Source organism: Enhydra lutris, unplaced genomic scaffold, assembly GCF_002288905.1.
Source record: "Enhydra lutris kenyoni isolate GAN:26980312 unplaced genomic scaffold, ASM228890v2 scaffoldscaffold26, whole genome shotgun sequence".
NCBI classification, from domain to species: domain Eukaryota; kingdom Metazoa; phylum Chordata; class Mammalia; order Carnivora; family Mustelidae; genus Enhydra; species Enhydra lutris.
Window position 1 is genome coordinate 7,501,112 of NW_019154110.1, and position 19,283 is coordinate 7,520,394.

The window sequence follows — 19,283 nt, forward strand, 5'->3', positions numbered from 1 at the left end:
TAAATATCACCTCCAGCTAAAGACCAAAGAAATGAGGAGTGCCTGGGTGGCTTAACTGGTTAAGGGTCTGACTTCTGCTCAGGTCATGGTCTCAGGATCCTGGGCATCAGGCTCTCTACTCAGCAGGGAGTCTGCTCGTCCCTCTACCCACCCCCTCCTCCTGCTCTCTCTCTCAAATAAATAATAAAATCTTAAAAAAAAAAATACAAGAGAAATATGTTGGAGGGGGCAGGAGCCAGACCACTTATGGGAGGTTACCTATAAAAGCACAGTAAACAAGGGTATATTATGCAAATTTAAGCTGGTGATAAGAATTTTTTATAGATTTAGAATCCTCTTCTCTTCCTGGGACAGAGAGAACACCCTTATAAATGGAGATTTCCTGGCTCTCTGTCCCTCCCCATTTGACGGACAGCAGTGACAGCCATGTCCCAGAGACATGATGGTAAAGGTTAGAGTAAACAGATTTGGTCACATTGGGTGCCTGGTCACCAGGGCTACTTTTGACTCTGGCAAAATGGATTTTTAAAAAATTTTTTATAATAGATTTTATTTATTCATTTGAGAGAGAGACAGAGAGAACACACAAGCAAGGGGAGAGGGAGAACAGGCTCCCTGCTGAGCCAGCAGGGAGCCTGATGTGGGGCTCTATCCCAGCACCTGGAAATCATGACCTGAGCTGAAGGCACACACCCAACCATCTGAGCCACCTAGGTACCCCTAGTTTTTTGTTGTTGTTGTTTTGTTTGTTATTTTTTTATGTTGGGCATGGAGCCCAATGTGGGGCTTACACTCACAACCCTGAGCTGAGATCAAGAGTTGGACACTTAACTGACTGAGCCACCCAGGCACCCAACTCTGACAAAGTGGATATTGTCGCCATAAATGACCCCTTCATTGACCTCAACTACATAATCTACATGTTCCAGTATGATTCCACCCATGGCAAATTCAATGGCATCGTCAAGGCTGAGAACAGGACACTTACCAACAGAAAGTCCATCTCCATCTTCCAGGAGCCAGAGCCTGTCAACATCAAATGGGGCGATACTGGTGCTGAGTATGTTGTGGAGTCCACTGGGGTCTTCACCACCATGTAGAAGTCTGGGGCTCACTTGAAGGGTGGGGCCAAAAGGTTCATCATTTCTGCCTCATCTGCTGATGTCCCTTGTCTCTGATGGGCATGAGCCATGAGAAGTATGACCACGCCCTGAAGATTGTCAGCAATGCCTCCTGCACCGCCAACTGCTTGGCCCCTCTGGCCAAGGTCATCCCTGACAACAGTCCTTGACCACATTCTTTGCCATCACTGCCTCACAGAAGACCATGGATGGCTCCTCTGGGAAGCTGTGGCATGATGTCCAACGATCTGCCAGAATATCATTCCTGCTTCTACTGGTGCCACCAAAGTTGTAGGTAATGTCATCCCTTACCTATCCTAGTGAGCTAAATGGAAAGTTCACTGGCATGGACTTCCATGTCCCCAGCCACAATGTGTCAATCACGGATCTGACCTGCTGCCTGGAGAAAGCTGCCAGATATGAGGGTGAAGCCGGCATCAGAGGGCCCCCTCAAGGGCATTCTAGGCTACAGTGAGAACAGGTTGTCTCCTGCGACTTTAACAGTGACACCCACTCTTCCACCTTCAATGCTGGGGCTGGCACTGCCCTCAGTGACCACTGTGTCAAGCTCCTTTCATGGTATGACAAAGAATTTGGCTACAGCAACCAGGTGGTGGACCTTGTGGTCCACATGGCCTCCAAGGAGTAAGAGCCCCTTGGACCACCAACCCTAGGAAGAGCAAGAGGAAGAGAGAGACCCTCAGCTGCTGGGGAGTTCTTGCCCCAACTCATCCCCTGACACACTGAGAAGCTCCTGACCTCTATACAGTTTCCATCCCAGACACCTAGAAGAAGGGGAGGGGCTTGGGGATCCCTACTTTATTATGTATCATCAGTAAAATATATTGTCCCTAGTCAAAAAATAAAACAACAAACAACCCCCAAACAAATGGAGATTTCCCTTACAAATGTATGTTTCTTTTACAAAAGGGCAATTTCTAGTTAGTTTTCAGAGTGTCTCCTGTGTCTGCTATTTCTTAAAAATAAGCAGGCTAAATTAATCCTTATGCCAAAGAGGCATATTTTGGGATGACAAATTCTGCTCCCCTTGGGTCTTTCCCACTTGTGTTATAAACTCCCCAAGGTTGATGTTTTCTTTTATATTTCTCCTACAAGAGTCATAAAATCCTAGACCTGTGTCGGGGCCCAGAGCATGCCACCCCGAGATGGGCCACTTGGGCACGAAGATTATTTTGAGTTAAAAGCAATCCAAACCCAGCAGATTCAGGAAAAGTTCTTTACCTCCCCCTCAACCGTCTAAATTTATATCGGAAAGGAGAGCCTGTACAAGGAAGAGAGCTATTAAAGAGATTGCTTTTTACTTAAGAAACTGGTGTGCATAACAGGGCGATTTCTGTGTTCCAAGCATCTCTTCTCACTTTCAGGCACATGGCCTTCCTCCCCTTTGCATCCCCAGACCCCGATCCTTCTCATGGAAGACGTACACATGAAAATGACACCTGTTCATTGTGTTACCTGTCTTTGGAATTGCATGTCTGTGTGGATTCCCCAGACACAGGAAAGTAAATTCGACTTTCTCCTGTTAATTTTTCTTGTGTAAATTTAATTCTTAGTCCAGCTAGAAGAATTCTGAACAGAGGAATATTTCTTTCTCGCTGACACCCAAAAAAGGCCACAAGAGATCATGTGGTTTAGCTTCTTTTTTCTGCCTTCTTTTCTTCTTCTTCTCTTTCTCCCCCTCCCCCTTCCTCCTCCTCCTCCTCCTCCTCCACACCACCACCACCATCACCACCTTTTCTTCTCTTCCTCTTCCCCCTCCTCCTCCACCTCCCCCTCCTCCCCTTCCTACCCCACCTTCTTCTCTTTCTTCTTTTTAAATTCCAATATAAGAAACATACAATGTTATATTCCAGGTGTACAATACAGTGAATCAACGATTCCATATAGTACTCAGTGCTCATCACGATAAGCATAATCTTAATCCCCACCACCTATTTCACCCACGGGCCCCACCCACCTCCCTCCAGAAGCTGCTTTTAGGCAACTGACGTGAGCAGCGGAAGCTGAGTGAGGTAGAAGGGCCGCAGTGACCTCTGGGCTGAGTACAGACAGGCCCATCAGGGGACTCACCTCAGAATAGCCATAAGCCTGGACGCCTGGGTGGCTCAGTGGGGTAAGCGTTCCACTTCCGGTTTCGGCTCAGGGTCATGGGATAGAGCCTCAAGTTGGGCTCCACGGTCAGCGGGGAGTCTGCGTGAAGATTCTCTCCCTCTGCCTCCCTCCCTCAAATACATGGATAAATTAAAAAAAAAAAATAGCCATAAGCCCCAGCTGACCAATGGGCTTCTTACACCTGCACACAGGTACCAGAAAAGGAAAATACCATTCGTTCCCATACCTTCTCACGTTCCCCCTTACCTTCAGTCCCCAGTGCTACCCCCTGGCAGACTGTCCTGCTCCGCTCCCTTGTGTCGTCTTCAGTAAACAGCTGTCTCCTTTGTTCTGCCTCAGATTCCTGCACAGCCCCCCCCCACCTGATCGGGTCACCCCACACTCCCCTCTGGTAACTGTCAGTTTGTTCTCTATATTTAAGAGTCTGTTTTATGGGGGCGCCTGGGTGGCTCAGTTGGTTAAACATCTGCCTTTGGCTCAGGTCGTGATCCCACAGTCCTGGGATCGAGCCCCACGTCAGGCTTCAGGCTCTGCGGGAGCCTGCTTCTCCCTCTCCCTGCCACTCCCCCACTTGTACTCTCTCTCTCTGCGTCAAATAAATAAATAAAATCTTTTTTAAAAAAGTCTGTTTTATGGTCTCTTTTATTTCTTTGTTCATTTTTGTTGTTGCTTATATTCCACCTGTGTGCAAAATCATATATTTGTCTCTCTCTCTGACTACTTCACTTAGCATTATGCCCTCCATGTTGTTGCAAATGGCAAGATTTCATTCCTTTTTATGGCTGAGTCATATTCCATTATATATACACACATATATATCTGTGTCTATATCTATATCTGTCTATATCCATCTATATCTCACATCTTCTTTATCATGTGGTTTAGCTTCTTTACCTCAAGGCCACCATATGTCTGAATCACCCAAGACAAAAATAGCACTCCATTCTTCTCGGAGTATTTTAAGAAAATGGAAACACTTACTGTCCCCAGTCACCCATACTGATGCTTGCTGCTTTGCTATAAGCCCACTTTCCTTAAAGATTGAGCTGAAGGGGTTTGAGATTCCCCCCACAATGAGCCACTTTGGCATTTGCATTATTTTGAGCTGAAGACAATTGAGACCCTGTGGTCTCAAGAGAAACCTTTGTCCCTCTCTTAACTACACAGAAGAATCTAAATTGGAAGGTCTCTCCAGAATAAGGTTGTTAGTATAGACAATTTTTTAAAAGATGCATTTATTTGGGTGCCTGGGTGGCTCAGTGGGTTAAAAGCCTCTGCCTCCGGCTCGGGTCATCATCCCAGGGTCCTGGGTTTGAGCCCCACATCAGGCTCTCTGCTCGGCAGGGAACCTGCTTCCCTTCCTCTCTCTCTGCCTGCCTCTCTGCCTACTTGTGATCTCCGTCTGTCAAATAAATAAATAAAATATTTAAAAAAATAAAAGATATATTTATTTATTTTAGAGGGGGATTGAGAGAGAGAGAAAGCGCGCGCGCGCATGAGTCAGGGGGTAGGAGGGGGTGGACAGAGGGAGAGGGAGGGAGAATCTCAAGCAGACTCCACGGTGAGTGTAGAACCCGACCCCGGGCTCCATCCCACACTCTGAGATCATGACCTGACCCCAAACCAAGAGTCGGACACTTAACTGCACCACCCAGTCACCCCGCAAAGATAAATTTTATCTGAATGATCGATCTGCGTGGCCGGGCAAACATCTGGTCACCAAACAACTCCTCTTCTGATTGCCCTGTGAATTACATTTCTTTCCTCTTAAGTCCCAGACCTCTAGCCCCTTCTCCTTAGTTCAGAAGGACATATACTTCATTTTGCCTGTCTTGGGAATTTCCATGACTGTGTGGATTCCCTATAGGTATGCAATTAAATTTGATTTTCTCTTGTTAAGGTTTTATGTCAATTTGATTCTTAGTCCAGCTAGAAGGACTCAGGAAAGGGACAGGAATGCTTGCTCCCTGCCATAGCTTCTCCACGAAAGCACTTTAGAGGGTAGCAAAATCATCCCTCAACCTTCCGGTCCCTAAGTGCCAGTAGTGAGAAACCACCGCTGCTCACTCAGCCGGGCTCTCAACAAAACAGCTGAGCTGTGAATGCCCGAGCAGGCATTGTATGCTGTGGGACGGTGGTGGGCCTGGAGAGCAGGCCTGGGACTGCAGCTGCCCCTCTCCTACTTACTGTTACTCCCCAGTGAATGTGGGCTGCATTTTGAGAGAGGTTATGAATTACCCAGAGAAGCTGGAAATCTGTAGGTGCAAGTGTAATTCTTGATTTTTTAAAATGTGGGCAACTAGTTTAATTTTTTTTTTTTTAAACTGTAAGTCAGGGAAAATCAACAAGAAGAAGAACAAAACCCAAAACACCTCTGTGGGCTGCACGTGGCTTAGCATAGAGTTGCCCAGGACCTGGTGTGCCCCCTTTGATACTTGTCACCAGAACTTACCTTAGATTGGTTGATTGGGTCTCTGCCTTAAGCCCCAGGCTTTAATTGGCTTGACTGCCGTCCTGTCTCTTCTAAACCATGCTCCTGGCTCACTGGACTCTGGGAAAAAGGGTCTACCCCCAAAGCCCCAGCCTGTTTCCAGAGCCTCCAGCCTTCAAGCCTTCTTGTTCCTCTTGGTGTGGGCATCTGTACCCCAGAGGGATGGCCAAGGGATGGCTGTTTGCAGAGTGGGGGCTGTGAAGAAATAACGGGAGTTCCCTGGGTCCCTAGAGGCAATTGCAAAGAGAAGGAGCAGGCCAGCCAGCCAGGGTCCTGTATTTCTATGCTTGTCCCTGGCACAGCAACTGTTTGGGGGTGGGCCTGCTTGTATGCCCAGTGTCGTGCGTGAGGCTGTCCAGTGTGCTGCCCTGGGCCAGGCGGCTCTGAGCATGCCTACAAGTAGCGGCCCCACTTTACAGATGAAGAAACCAAGGACAGTGCAATAAGTTGTCCACAGCTAGTGCGTGGCGGAGCCAGGATTGAAGCCACAGCATGTAAGAGAGGACTGGCTGCCCGGCCAGCCCACTGTGGAATGGGCTCAGTCTCCGCAGCCCCCACCAGACGGCCAGCTCGCAGGGGTGTGGGGTGGCAAGGACCGCGAGGCCTCCGTCTGCCGGGCCTGGCCTCCGGGGCAGGGTACTCGAGGAGCGCCTGCTGGGGGGCTAAAGGAGGGCCGACCCCCTGCCAGGACTCCCTCCGCCCCAGCCCCCGGCCCGCCCCGAGCCGGCGGGGACGGCGGTGCCTGGTAGCGGCGGATTTGGATGCGCCCCCCAGCCTCCACCTGGGGGTTTGGCGCCCGGGGACTTTATCTTGATTCCTTCGGACAGCCCAGCTCCTTCCCGGCATGCCCCGCTCGCAGGAGCCGCCAGCGAGTCCCGCGCCCGGACTTTGCTATCGGCGGGGGCCCGGCGGCCGGAGCGCCCCCTGATGCGTCCTGCGGCGGCGGCCTGAGGTGGGTGGGCCTCGCCGCGTCCCGGTACCGCGGGAGTCGGGGTGCCGGGCGCGTCGGGGGCGGGGGAGCCGGAGATCGGGGCTGATGACTGGGAGGTGGGGGGGAGGGCGGCCGCCCCTTTGTTGGGGCCGCGGAGCCAGTGCGGCGCAGCCGGGCCGCCCGAAAGTTGGGCAAAGTTGCAGCTGCGCGCGTGGGAGCCCTGCGAGCCCCGCGCCGGGCCCGGTGGGGGTCCCTTCCTCCGACCTGGGTGTCGGGGCGGCTGTTTTGGGTGGCAGGGGCTTGGGGCTATTTTATCCGGGTAGATTTAGAACTCCATGGAGAAGGGGGTGGGACACACGCACACACACATCCTGGTGGATTTCGAATTCTGTGGCGGAGAAGGGGTGGGACACACACACACACACACACACACACACATATCCTGGTGGATTTCGAATTCTATGGCGGAGAAGGGATGGGACACATACACACACACACACTCACTCCAAGAAACGAGACCTACCCAAGCTTATACAAAGAAGAAGAGACAAAAACTCATCCTGAAACACACACAAAAGAAGAAAAACACACAAAGACTCATACGGACAAATCACGGAGTAAGGCAGCAAAAACTCAAAGAGCTCGTCATCTTTAGAGAAACACACTCAAGCGTCCGCAGGAAGAGAGGAAACAAAGCGGGTGGTCTTGGAGGCCCGTGGCGCAGGGGGAGGGGAAAGGGAAGACTGGGGAGGGGGTAACATGTCTAGAGGGGAAAATGGAGAGATACAGAGACAGAGACACAGAAATAAGAGAAGAAAGAAAAAGGCCTAGAGGAGGTAGCCCTTTAGGAGGGATGGTGTAGAGACACACATCTGGAGAACTTGAGCAGACACTGAGAATTACCTCCTGCCTCCTCCAACCCCCAGGGGAGATGCAGAAATGAAAGAGACAGACCCTAACCTTCTCACCCCGTTGAGCAAGTGAGTTTGAGATGGTAGAGCAAGTGCTCTGTGGAACCTTTGAGAAAGGCCTCATGGGCACTTTGAGCCAACCAAGTTGGCATGCTGTCCACCCAGCAAACTCCTACTCATCCTTCAAAACCCAGATCAGATGTCACCTGCCCTGAAAAGCAGGCAGTTAGCCTGCAAGCACAGTTGCAAGCATGGTTGTCTCTAGTCTGTGTACCCTGCCATGTAGCATAGACACAGGGAGTTGAGGAGCCAGAGAAGAGGTTGACAAGCAAGCAGCAAACATTGGTCTGCCTGTCTTCCTCTTTCTCCCTCCTCAAGGTTTGGGGTCCATGTCTGATTTATCTGCAGTCTTCAGAATCCTGCCTAGTGCTCGGTGCCTAGCAGATGACCAATAAATGCTTATTGAATGACAGTTGGGAACATTTGGACCCTCGGAGACATGTAGTGTAGAATAAGTCCATCGTCCTGGATTCCTAGATCAAAGCCCCTCTTTTGCAGGTGGAAAAATTAAAGCCCAGACAGGGGAAGAGACTTGCTCAAAGAAACAGAAGTAGGAACCTGCAATGAGTATATACTTTTCTTAGGTGCCCCATTCCTCTGCGGGAGTCCAACATAGGTGTGGAAGAACCTCCTGAGTGAAAACAGGCAGTAGGCAAAGAACACTTTAACACCATTTGTTAAGTTTCCAACACTGAAACTGACAGTCAAATCCCTTTCCAGAATTTTTAGAATCTTCTTCCCTTCTTAGAAAGGGAAAGGGAGGTGAATGCCCATCTCAATTTAAGTGGATGGGTTTCTACTTTCTGACTACAGAAACTTGGACAAATTACTTAACTTCCCCAAACCTTAGTTTTCTCAACTGTAAAATGGGGATATTAATACCTACCTCAGGATTAACACACAAAGTGTCTGGCATGGTGGAGATTCTCAGTAAATGCCATCCTGCCCTTCTTGGGAGAATATTCTCTCAGTGGAGCTCTGAAACAATAGTGCTTGTTAAAATGTGTCCTTCTGTCCAGGCTATCCTGGTTTTAAAAGGCTATCCTGGTCCAGCAGGTGGCAAACTCTTAAACAAAAGGCAAATTTGGGGCAGGACATAAAATGCATTTTGATTCCGTTTAGGCCCTCAGGTCTCTGGAGTGGGCACCTGGCTCTCTGTGCCCCCCACCCCCAGCAGGTGACTTGGTCTCTGCAGGTGTCTTGGGGGAACCTGGCTCTCTGTGCAACCCCAGCAGGTAACTTGGTCTTTGCAGGTGACTTGGGGGGACATGGCTCTTGCTGTACCCCCTCCCCCAGCAGGTAAGACCCCCACTGCCCCACTCTCTTTCGCTACTATGTTACCAAGGCTTCTTCTGCCCTTGTGTCTTCTAAGATTGAGCCCATGCTGGGCATGTGACGGGGACGGAGGGAGCCACCCAGAAAGCATGGAGACTGTGGTGATTGTCGCCATAGGCGTGCTGGCCACCATCTTCCTGGCCTCATTTGCAGCCTTGGTGGTGGTTTGCAGGCAGCGGTATTGCCGGCCTCGGGATCTGCTGCAGCGCTATGATTCCAAGTGAGTGCGCCCAGGGAGGGCAAGGAGGAGAGGTGAGCTCCTCCAGGGGCTCCAGCAACCGGAAAGGAGAGGGGCCCAAGAAGTTTGGCCCTGGGCAACTCCAGCTCAGTTTTTTTTGTTTTTGTTTTTGTTTTAGATTTTTATTTTATTTATTTGACAGACAGAGATCACAAGTAGACAGAGAGGCAGGCAGAGAGAGAGGAAGGGAAGCAGGCTCCCTGCTTCACAGAGAGCCCGATGCGGGGCTCGATCCCAGGACCCTGGGATCATGACCTGAGCCGAAGGCAGAGGCTTTAACCCGCTGAGCCACCCAGGCGCCCCTCCAGCTCAGTTTTTTGGTCTCTAAAATGGTACTTGAAGGCTTCCTTTCCAAGAGAGAACTTAGAACTTCAGCAATGTCCCTGAGCAAAGGAGAAATTCCCTGAACGTGTTCACACAGCACAAAGATGTGGCCATCTCTCCAGAACTGGCCACTCCGCTTGGTCTATGAATAAGCCCAGCGTCTTTCCAACAGAACTCATTGGAGCAGAAATCCCATGCCTGAACTCCAGCCACACACGCAAGTGGCAAGGTACTGGATTTTGTGAAATCCCAGCATGGGACTGTCTCCTTCTTGGCACAGATTTCTTCCTGATGCCTTTTGTGTGCAAGAGATTTTACGAGCAAGATCCTATTTTCTGTTTAGGGATGTTTTAATTGATAGGCCCCTAAGGAACCCTGGCAACTAACCCTTGGTTTCTCTTACCCCTCTACTAAATCCTATCAGCGTCTCTGTCCAGGGGTGAATAAGTTGTAAATGCCTGTTTATAGGACCCAGAAAAGCTCTGTTATCGTGAACGGAAGTCTATGTTTGTCAAGAACCTCATTGTAAAGTAGTTGTTGTTACTTTTCCTGTAGAATGAGGAGGGGGTGGGGTTATGCGGGCAGACCAGCGTCCTTCCAGTCCTTCCTGAGAGCAATTCTGCAGACCAGATAGGTTTGAGTAATAGGAACGTCAGCTTCTCCATATAAGGTAGGCTTAAAGGGGAAATAAGGTTTTTTTTTTTGTTTTTTTTTTTTTTTTGCTTTGTTTGGTTATTTGTTTTTCTTAAGTAGGCTCCATGCTGGGCATGAGGGCCAACACAGGGCTTGAACTCACAATCTTAAGATCAAGACCTGAGCTGAGAGAAGAGTCAGATGCATAGCTGACTGAGCCCCTGGGCTCCCCAAAGAGGAAATAAGTTTCAAAAGTATGTTATTCTGTGTGGAAGGAGCAGACCTAAGACGTCTCTATTTATGGCTGTGGCTCTGCTCGTCTCTTAGTGGCTCCTCTCATTCTGCTTCACTTTTCTTCTTTGCACCCCGGCCTGCCTCCTCGACCCACCTCCAGCCATGTGTCCTGCCCGCATCTGCAGTCCCACTAGGGTTAGGCCTGGATCTGGGACACGAGGTCAATGTCATCCTTACTAACTTCCTACATCCTGTTGGGGGATACATGGGTCTCGGTGAGGAGGGGGTCAGCAACAGCCACCCATCCTGAAACCACTTTCCTGGGCTTTTCCTTCCAGGCCCATTGTGGACCTCATCGGTGCCATGGAAACACAGTCGGAGCCATCGGAGCTAGAGCTAGACGATGTGGTCATTACCAACCCTCACATCGAGGCCATTCTGGAGAACGAAGACTGGATTGAAGATGCCTCGTAAGGCCTTAGGGATCGTTTTGTTTGCTACACTCCCCTGAGGATGGCACATGGGGTCTCTGGGTGCCCCTTTCCGGCTTCCTTTGCCAAGCACTACTGGGTGTCTGGGAGCACTGTGCCCCCTGCTGCTCTTGTTGGGGGTGGGGATCAGATTATCGTATGACAGTGATTGTGCCCCTCCCCCTCCCCATTTCGTACACCTAAACACCGAGGCCCACAGATGTGTGGCAGAAGTTGCAAAGTGACCCTGACATGCCTGGGTTATCCCTGAGGTGAAGTTTGCACGCAGGCTTCGGGGATGAAGCCTTTGTCTTCAGGGTCCCTCAGGGACCCCTCCATCCAGCAGGAGCCACTACCTGTTGACATGTGTATGCGGCTCCGAGCCCTTATCGTTCACTGGGCGGATGTGAGGGGGGCCTTATGGGCAGGACACTGGGCCAGTTACTACAGATACTGAACTGGTGGGAGAGACAGAATTTTACAACACCCTATCTCCGAAGCGGGAGCGGGTCTCTGCGCGGTGCCATGGGCACACAGCGTTGGCGATCTCTAGAGCTGCCTGGGGTGGGGAGATGGAGGAGGCTTTCATGAAGGCTACCACAAATTAGGTGCCTTTTGACCTGGATCTTGAAAGATGAGATGGTCACCAGGCTGAGGATAAGGGGAAGGACACACGGGCTGGAGGGAGCAGTGTCAGAAGCTCAGAGTTCTAAGAATGACTTGACAGGTGAGCGCAACCTGGAAGAGGCAGCTGCGTGTGGGAGGGGGAAAGCGAAGGAAAGAAGGTGTCTCCTTATTTCGCTTGTGGACTTGTTCAGTTGAACCGGACGCATTCCTAGGTGGTGTCTAGGTGGGTCTGAGCGAGATGGGGGGGCAGAGCTGGTCGTGGGAGCGAGGGGGACCTCGACAGAGAAGCACTGACAGATTCTTCTTGTCTCCCCAGGGGTCTCATGTCCCACTGCATTGCCATCTTGAAGGTAATACTTTTAATTTCCCATGACGGAAGCCGGGCGGGGGTGGGGGGAGGCGGCGTGGGGGCGTGGTCATCAAAGCGCTGCGGTGCTCGGACTTGAAATGGCTCTTTCTAGGTAGGGCGCTGAATCCGTGCACGAGGCTTTTTAAAAAACAGGCCTGACACTTGGAATTTCTACTGTTTCTACTCCCACTTTAGTGCTCTCGTGACCCTTTCAAAGGTTTTGTTTTGCCTGGTCCTCCTGATACAGTGTTACCACGGGGCAATGATCTCCCCAGCCCCTCCACGGGCGCTTTCTTTCATTAACAAATTGCTCAGCCCTTTGCTCAGCAAGTTGAGTTCCCTGTCTGGACTTCTCCACTTACTAGAACGTTCCTCACTGGCCCTCTCTGGCTGGGACAGTAGTCTGTCGAATGGGACAATCAGTGTTGGAAAATCCAAACCATGAGTACCTGAAGGTGGGTTGGGTTCCTTCTCATTCTTTTCACCTCCGCGATTGAGGGGGAAATTGCATCCAATTTGCATTTTGGCTAGGTTTTGTAGTTTGGGGTAATTTTTATAGCTTTAACATTTGTTTTTCAATTCTTGCCTGATAGAATAATAATAATAGTGAAATATTTGGCCAGTGGCAGATATCGTTGTGTTCTTCATCTCAGTAACTTGGAAAACCACACATTTATCTTTTTGTCCAGTAATTATTCAACATTTCCAGAAAGACAGCTTTATCGTTTCTTCAGTGTCACTCAGTACACCATATGAAAAAGCCTTTTGGGGTTCCTGGGTGGCTCAGTGGGTTGAGCGTTGGACTCTTGATCTCAGCTCAGGTCTTGATCTCAGAGTTGTGAGTTCAAGCCCAGCGTTGGGCTTAAAAATAAATAAATAAATAAGCAAGCAAGCTAAAAAAGTCGTTCATCCCTCCTCTTCTTTAGCTGTCTCTCTTAGGGGACAAAGGAGTGCCTAGTAGGAAATTATTATCACAGAGTCCAGGATTACTTAATTCTAAGAAGCTGTCTGGGTGTGGATATGGTTAAAGATAGATGGGGCTAATGACTTGAGCAGTAATGCTGTATTCCACTCCTGTCTCCCAGCTAGGATGCGTGCTGGGGCTGGGTTTTGTAAATGGGGCCTGAGGTGGGGGATAAGGCAGCAGGAAGGACGCCTCCTGGATTGGAATCAATGGCCCATCCTCAGAGTCTCCCATCAAAAGAGCGGCCCTGGGATCGGACGTCTCTTTTGCTTGGCTGCCTGCCCTTGAGTCCCTGTGGCCGAGGCTCTCTCCTGGGTGGTCCTTGGCCTTTCTGCCCTCCTTTCCAGCTTCGAGTATGAGGCAGGTCATGGAACCTATTTGCCAGGGACACAAGTACATCAAGGAGGTGAGGAAGGGAGGTGGCCTTCCACCTTGGGGTGGCCAGCACTGTTGACGGATGACAATAAAGGCCTTGTGTCAGCGTCTTGCCTTTTCCCCACCTTTTTTTTTTAAAGCAAGAAACTTTTTTTTTTTAAGATTTTATTTATTTATTTGACAGAGATCACAAGTAGGCAGAGAGGCAGGCAGAGAGAGAGGGGGAAGCAGGCTCCCCGCTGGGCAGAGAGCCCAATGTGGGGCTCGATCCCAGGACCCTGAGATCATGACCCAAGCTGAAGGCAGAGGCTTTAACCCACTGAGCTACCCAGGCGCCCCATTCCCTGCTTTTTTTGAAGCCCCTTTCACCACCGTCCTCTTGATGGACGTACTGTCACCCTAGAAAGTCGTGGAACTCAGTGCCACTGTTGGTGGATGTACTTCAAGGGAACAGTTGCCCTTTGTCCAGCGGTGCTTCTGAGGGTGCCCCATGGGAGAGGTTTAGCCTTCTGGAAGACTAAGCCGCGAGGTGACGGAATAGAGAGAGAAAATAGGTTTTTCCCTCGAAACGAGAAGGTGGAATTAGAACATATGATTTGTCTTAGACAGATTATTTCAGCTCAGACTTCTCTAAGTGGAAACCCTGACCCTGGTCTGAGGTTCCCACCCCACCCTCCTCACCCGGCCTTGTTCTCAGCTTCTGTCTCTCCCTCCTCTCGTCTCTGTGTGCTTTTGACCTCAACTTGCCCACTAGGTTACAGGGCCCCGGGGTATGAGATGGAACCCAAGATAGGGGTCATATTTGTTTGTGGGGGTGGCAGATGCTCTTAGGGGAGCCTGGGGCACCCCTCCTCACCTCTCTCCTCCCTGCTGTGTTAGATTTGTCACACTCTGACAGAAAAACTTGTTGCCATGACGATGGGCTCTGGGGCCAAGATGAAGACCTCAGCCAGTGTCAGTGACATCATCGTGGTGGCCAAGCGGATCAGCCCCAGGTGAGTGAGGTCCCACACTCCATGGGGTGAGGGTGAGGGGAGGTTAGAAGCTGAGATGGCCAGTGGGCCAGGCTCCTCAAAGAAACCACACAGACATCTATGGTTACTCATGTCCAGGACATTTACAGAGCGTTCAGGAGGGTTTAGGTACTGAGAGACCAAGCTGGGTGGTCTCACATGGTTCCCCCCACCTCCCACAGGCCTCCTCCAGTCAGCTTTTTGGAGAACTTAGCATGCGACTAGTGTGCTTCTAGTCCATTCTGCAGATCCTACTGTGGCTGCTCCCATACGAGCTGGGGCTGCCTTCCTTCCCTCCCTCCCAGGCTCTGGGCCAGTAAGCACATTTCCCACTGGTGTCCACACCCCTCTATGCAGTGACCTGCGGGCCATGCCCCACCCTGCCCTATTTGTGCTGGAGACTAGTTTTGGGGACCCACTCCTTGCTACCTCCCTGTCACCCGATGCCCTAATCATGGCCCAGGCAGTAGCCTCCAGGATTGGGTGGTGGTGGGGGACAGTGAAGCCATATTTCATTTCAGATCTCCCAAATTCCAGGCTGTCTGCAAAATCCCACGTGGGAGGCAGCCAGCAGGATTGCAGTCAACAACTACACCCCCTCATTTGGGCTTGACTTTGTGGAGAAATAGAAAGCCCTTTTCTTCCGCAGAAGGGTGGTACTGAGTTTGTGCTGCCATCTGGTGGCCGGTATGTGGATGTGCCAGAGTCGGGAGTTCTCCCTGCTCAGGATGTTCTCTTAATCAGCCGGGCCCCCTCCCTATCAGAGCGGTTCCTCCACATCCCTGGTGGGAATGGTGGCATCCCTGTGAATTCTGGGGGCTCTCAGTTTTCTGGTTGCATGGCCTTGGGTAGACCACGAAGAGCCAGCCCAAGGAAGGAATATGAAAGAGTTGGTGCCCTTGAACTCTGTCCCAGGAGTTCAGTGAGTTGAGAAAGTAGGAGGGAGAGAATCCGGGGGACGGACTCAGCCCAGAACAGTTGTTGGCTTTCTCTGGAGCTGTCCCGGCTGGGTGTGGTCGCAGGACTTGTGTCAGCCCGGCCAGAAGGCGGTCCAGCCCAGGCTCTGGGCAGGCACCAGGCATTCCACTGGCCACCATTGTTGGTGGAGACCCTGTACTGCTCATCTCTGCTGGACCCTCGTCATGCTTCCCATGACGGTTGGCTCTGGTGCGAGAGGGCGGGTGTGGCGTTGTTCAGCAGGCATACCTAACCGGGCACACTCTGGCCCTCCTACCGAGTCCCTTGGACTACTTCTAGAATGCTCTGTGCCGTAATTCAGTCTGTGCTTGCTTTGTCTTTTTGCCTTTACACGTCTTTCTCCTTCTGGCCATTTTGTGTGTGTGTGTGTGTGTGTGTGTGTGTGTCCCCATTGTTTCTCCTGCTCCATTTACTCCACATAGCGTGTTGATAGCTTATTAGTTTTGAGGTGAGTGGCTTCAGCTTCGAGACACTACAGAGAAAGGGGCTGGCAAAGACAGCAGCCCACAGTCCTCTGCATGTCATCACCAGCCCCTCAGCCCCGAGACAAGAACATTGCAGACGTTTATTTTCAAAATCAAACATTGCATCATTATTTTTTCTTCCTATCAAGTGGTCCAGGAGCAAGGATTTAGATGAAAATCTTGAACCCTGCAAATCGGAATGAATAGTAGTTCCTTTCTGAACTTGGTTTAAAAAAAAACCAAAACACCACAAATTGTACCATAATGGAAAGGAAATCCAATGAAGCAGTTTGGACCCAAATTAAACTTGTAGGGTTTTTTTTCTTCCTCCTAGTTTTTTCCTAATGTTGCACTGTTTTTAAAAACACAATGGTAAGTACTTATAAAAGTCAAAACATTGCAGAAATAGATTATCTGGAAAGTGAAGGAACCCCTAATTTCATCCCATCCCAATCCCTGGAGGGGGCACTAGTGAATGGTCAGTGTTCCTGTGTGCTACCCGGGTCCTTTGTGTCATAGCATTTGTCTACTTATTTTCATGCAAACGGATCGGTCAAACTTCATATAGCGTCCGGCAGCTTGCCTCTTAAATTTAGTAACATATCTTGAACATCACCCCAGATGTGTGAACTTACACTTTCTAGACTATGGGGACTTGAAACCAGAAAACAAAACATTCTCTCACCTGGACCACAAGTCTTTCTGTTTAAATCTGTCTGAGAATACAAAAGCAGTTGGAGAAGGAGTCACCAAAGGTGGAGGCTTGAAGATCAGGAGACAAGAATCGGGACAAGGAGAGGGAGGAAGGCAGGACAGGGAAAAGAACAGAAGGAAAGTGAAGTTCTGAAAACATTTTGCCTCCCACACAGAGTGGACGATGTGGTGAGATCGATGTACCCTCCGCTGGACCCCAAGCTCCTGGAGGCACGGTGAGAGGGGTGGACGGGCCATTGATCTTCTCCTGCTGGAAGCTCCCCATTCCATCACATCTGTGAGGTTCGGTGTTTGGGTTGCTGGGAAGAGCGCTATTTTGCTGGGCTCCCAGAGCTGTGCAGGCTTTGGGCACCGTTCATTGCCGTGTGAATGGTGAGAGAGGCCTGTACTCTGCCTGAAACCTGGGATTAGGCAGAGCCAGTCTTAGATTTTGAATTTTTACACTTTAACATCTGGCCACGCTAAGACCTGTCTGCAACCTTTCTCCCTCCCACTTCCCTCTTCGGCTGCCTCTGCTCTTTGGACCCTGGAAGCAGACACACCCTAGCCGTGAGTGCTGCCCAGCGGGTGGGTGGGGTAGGTGTGGAGCAGGGCCAGGGGAGGGAAAGGGAAAGCTCAAACTGTGTTCCCTTTCCATGGGACAGAACCGGGACCCCTCCCCTCTCGAGATCTGCCCCCTAGTACACCAAGTTCCCTTAGCCTTTTGAAATGATGTGCCCTCTGGATTCTTTTGTCTCTTGGATATATATGACCATTTCCTGGAGCTGTTGTGTGTGATGGTTGCCAGATAGACAGTGGCTCACACCCCGTGTCAGATTGCATTTTTTTTAAAAAAGATTTTATTTATTTGATGGAGAGAGACAGCGAGAGCAGGAACACAAGCAGGGGGAGTGGGAGAGCCTGATGCTGGGCTCAAAACCAGAATCCTGGGACAATGACCTGTGCTGAAGACAGATGCTTAACAACTGAGCCACCCAGGCGCCCCTTCAGTTGGCTTTTCTGTCCCACTCCTACTGCTGCCTAGCTGTGTCCACAGGCTGTGTCCACAGGCTGGAACTGTGTAATACGTTCCCAAAGACATGCACACTCACTATATAAATGATATTCTACGGTGAATTTTCCAATACTGGGGGGGGGGGAACCACTCCTCCTCAATTTGGTTTTCAATTAAATTTTGTTTTTCGAGCAGTGTAAACCCACCTGGGGCCTTATTGATTCAAAAACCGTGAGGGATGCCCCAGGCAGGTGTATGCCTAGACTTCCCTGTCTGTTTCGGGCCGTGGTTGGAGATGTACTCGTCTAATTGACCAGAACCGTACTGTCCTACAAAATCCTGACCTGGGAGATGTTCATAGGTGTGCTGCTGAAAATAGGCTCCCCAGTCTTAAATAAGTTAGCCAGACATTCCCTGTTGTATTCTTTCCTGAGAGCTTTACCATGCATGTTCAAAGCCCAGAGGAGGCTTCAGTTAACCTTGCTGAAACCAGCCATTCTCAGATTTATTTGCACATGGAACCATCTTTAAATTACCCCCCAGCCTCCTGGGGAAGGGCCTTCAGTTTGGAGCACACCCGACTAGTGTCTGCCTGCATGGGCTTTGGTGCCAAATCCCTCCTTTCCTGGGGAAACTGATCCCGCTGCTTTTTCTAGGACAACTGCCCTGCTCCTGTCAGTCAGCCATCTGGTGCTGGTGACCAGGAATGCCTGCCACCTGACCGGGGGCCTGGATTGGATCGACCAGTCACTCTCAGCCGCTGAGGAGCACTTGGAAGTCCTTCGAGAAGCAGCCCTGGCTTCTGAGACAGATAAAGGCCTCCCAGCCCCTGAGGGTTTCCTGCAGGAACAGTCGGCCATTTAATGCCTGCTGCCGTCCCCGGGTGGCTCCTCGGATCCTGGGAGCCTCCCCTATCCCCTGCCCTGCTCCTGCTGCCCATAGTGTTAGGTGCTCTCCGAGGCTCTGTGCGTAGCTGCGGTCTCGGTTGCAATGGCCCGTGGCGGCTGGCGAGTGGCAGTCTAACACCACAGTTGGAGGAGACGACCGCCACCCTCTGTGCAGCAGAGCTTTAGAAACTGATGGAACGGCCGCTTTATTGAGCTCATCTAGTGTTTTCAAGAGAATGGAGCCACCATCTAAAAATCACAAGGTTTCGCGTTAAAATCAGAGTCTCTGGCTTCTCGTAGACAATCAGAGGATAAGGCAACTCTGACATGCATCAGAAGAAAATCAGCTGGAGCTCAGTAGACGCTGTCTCTCTCCACAGGGCTGGTACTCCCTCGCCCGGGCTGGTTCATTTATTTGTAGCATCTGCCTGGGCCCCCGAGGCGTCCAGAGTCCCTCCTTCCCTTAACCAGGTTTGGCTTTGAAAGTGAGCTTCACGGGGTTGATTCTTCCCCTTCTGTCCCTGTGCCTGCAATTCTACCTACCTACCACTAGGAGGACAGTAAACTTTCACTGAGATTTCTGTTGAGTAGTGGTTATTGAATTCAATATATGGGGTGCGGTGGGACGTATTTGAGAACCGAGGATGGAGGACGACAGCCTAAGAATCCTGAGACTATATTGTGTGTATGACCCAAAAAGAGGCATTAAAGGCCCTTCAGAGTTTAGGCAGAAGTACCCCCATAGTAGTTTCCACATGAGCACTAACATCCATGAAGGATGTGTTCCCCTTGCTTTTGGGGTCTCTTTGTTTTGCAAATATTGAAAGATGAGGGGCATTTTTATGATGGGAGACCTTTGTGGGACCCAGAATCACAACGGCACAATCTGGACGTACATCCAAATCGCACGATTGCCGTCGTGAGCCTATCAGAGAGACTGATGTACGTTGCTCTCTCCCAGGATCTTAGAGCCACCCTTGCTCTTGGAAGTGGACCCTGACTAGGGGGCTGCCTTGGTTCACATGCCGTGCTGTTTA

The 19,283-nt window shown here is 50.6% G+C and overlaps 1 protein-coding gene and 1 pseudogene across 1 annotated transcript; both read left to right on the plus strand.

Annotated features, from left to right (window-relative positions):
• The first annotated feature begins 442 nt into the window (after positions 1–442).
• On the plus strand, positions 443–1,770 carry LOC111151743 (annotated as a pseudogene).
• A 4,877-nt stretch (positions 1,771–6,647) lies between these two features.
• On the plus strand, positions 6,648–18,827 carry LOC111151690 (transmembrane protein 98). The gene is made up of 7 exons (XM_022509828.1): positions 6,648–6,697; positions 9,020–9,202; positions 10,750–10,881; positions 11,825–11,858; positions 14,076–14,191; positions 16,521–16,580; positions 18,016–18,827. Exons 2-7 carry the CDS (start codon positions 9,072–9,074, stop codon positions 18,221–18,223), a joined length of 681 nt encoding a protein of 226 aa, XP_022365536.1. The 5' UTR covers positions 6,648–6,697; positions 9,020–9,071; the 3' UTR covers positions 18,224–18,827.
• The last annotated feature ends 456 nt before the right edge of the window (positions 18,828–19,283 follow it).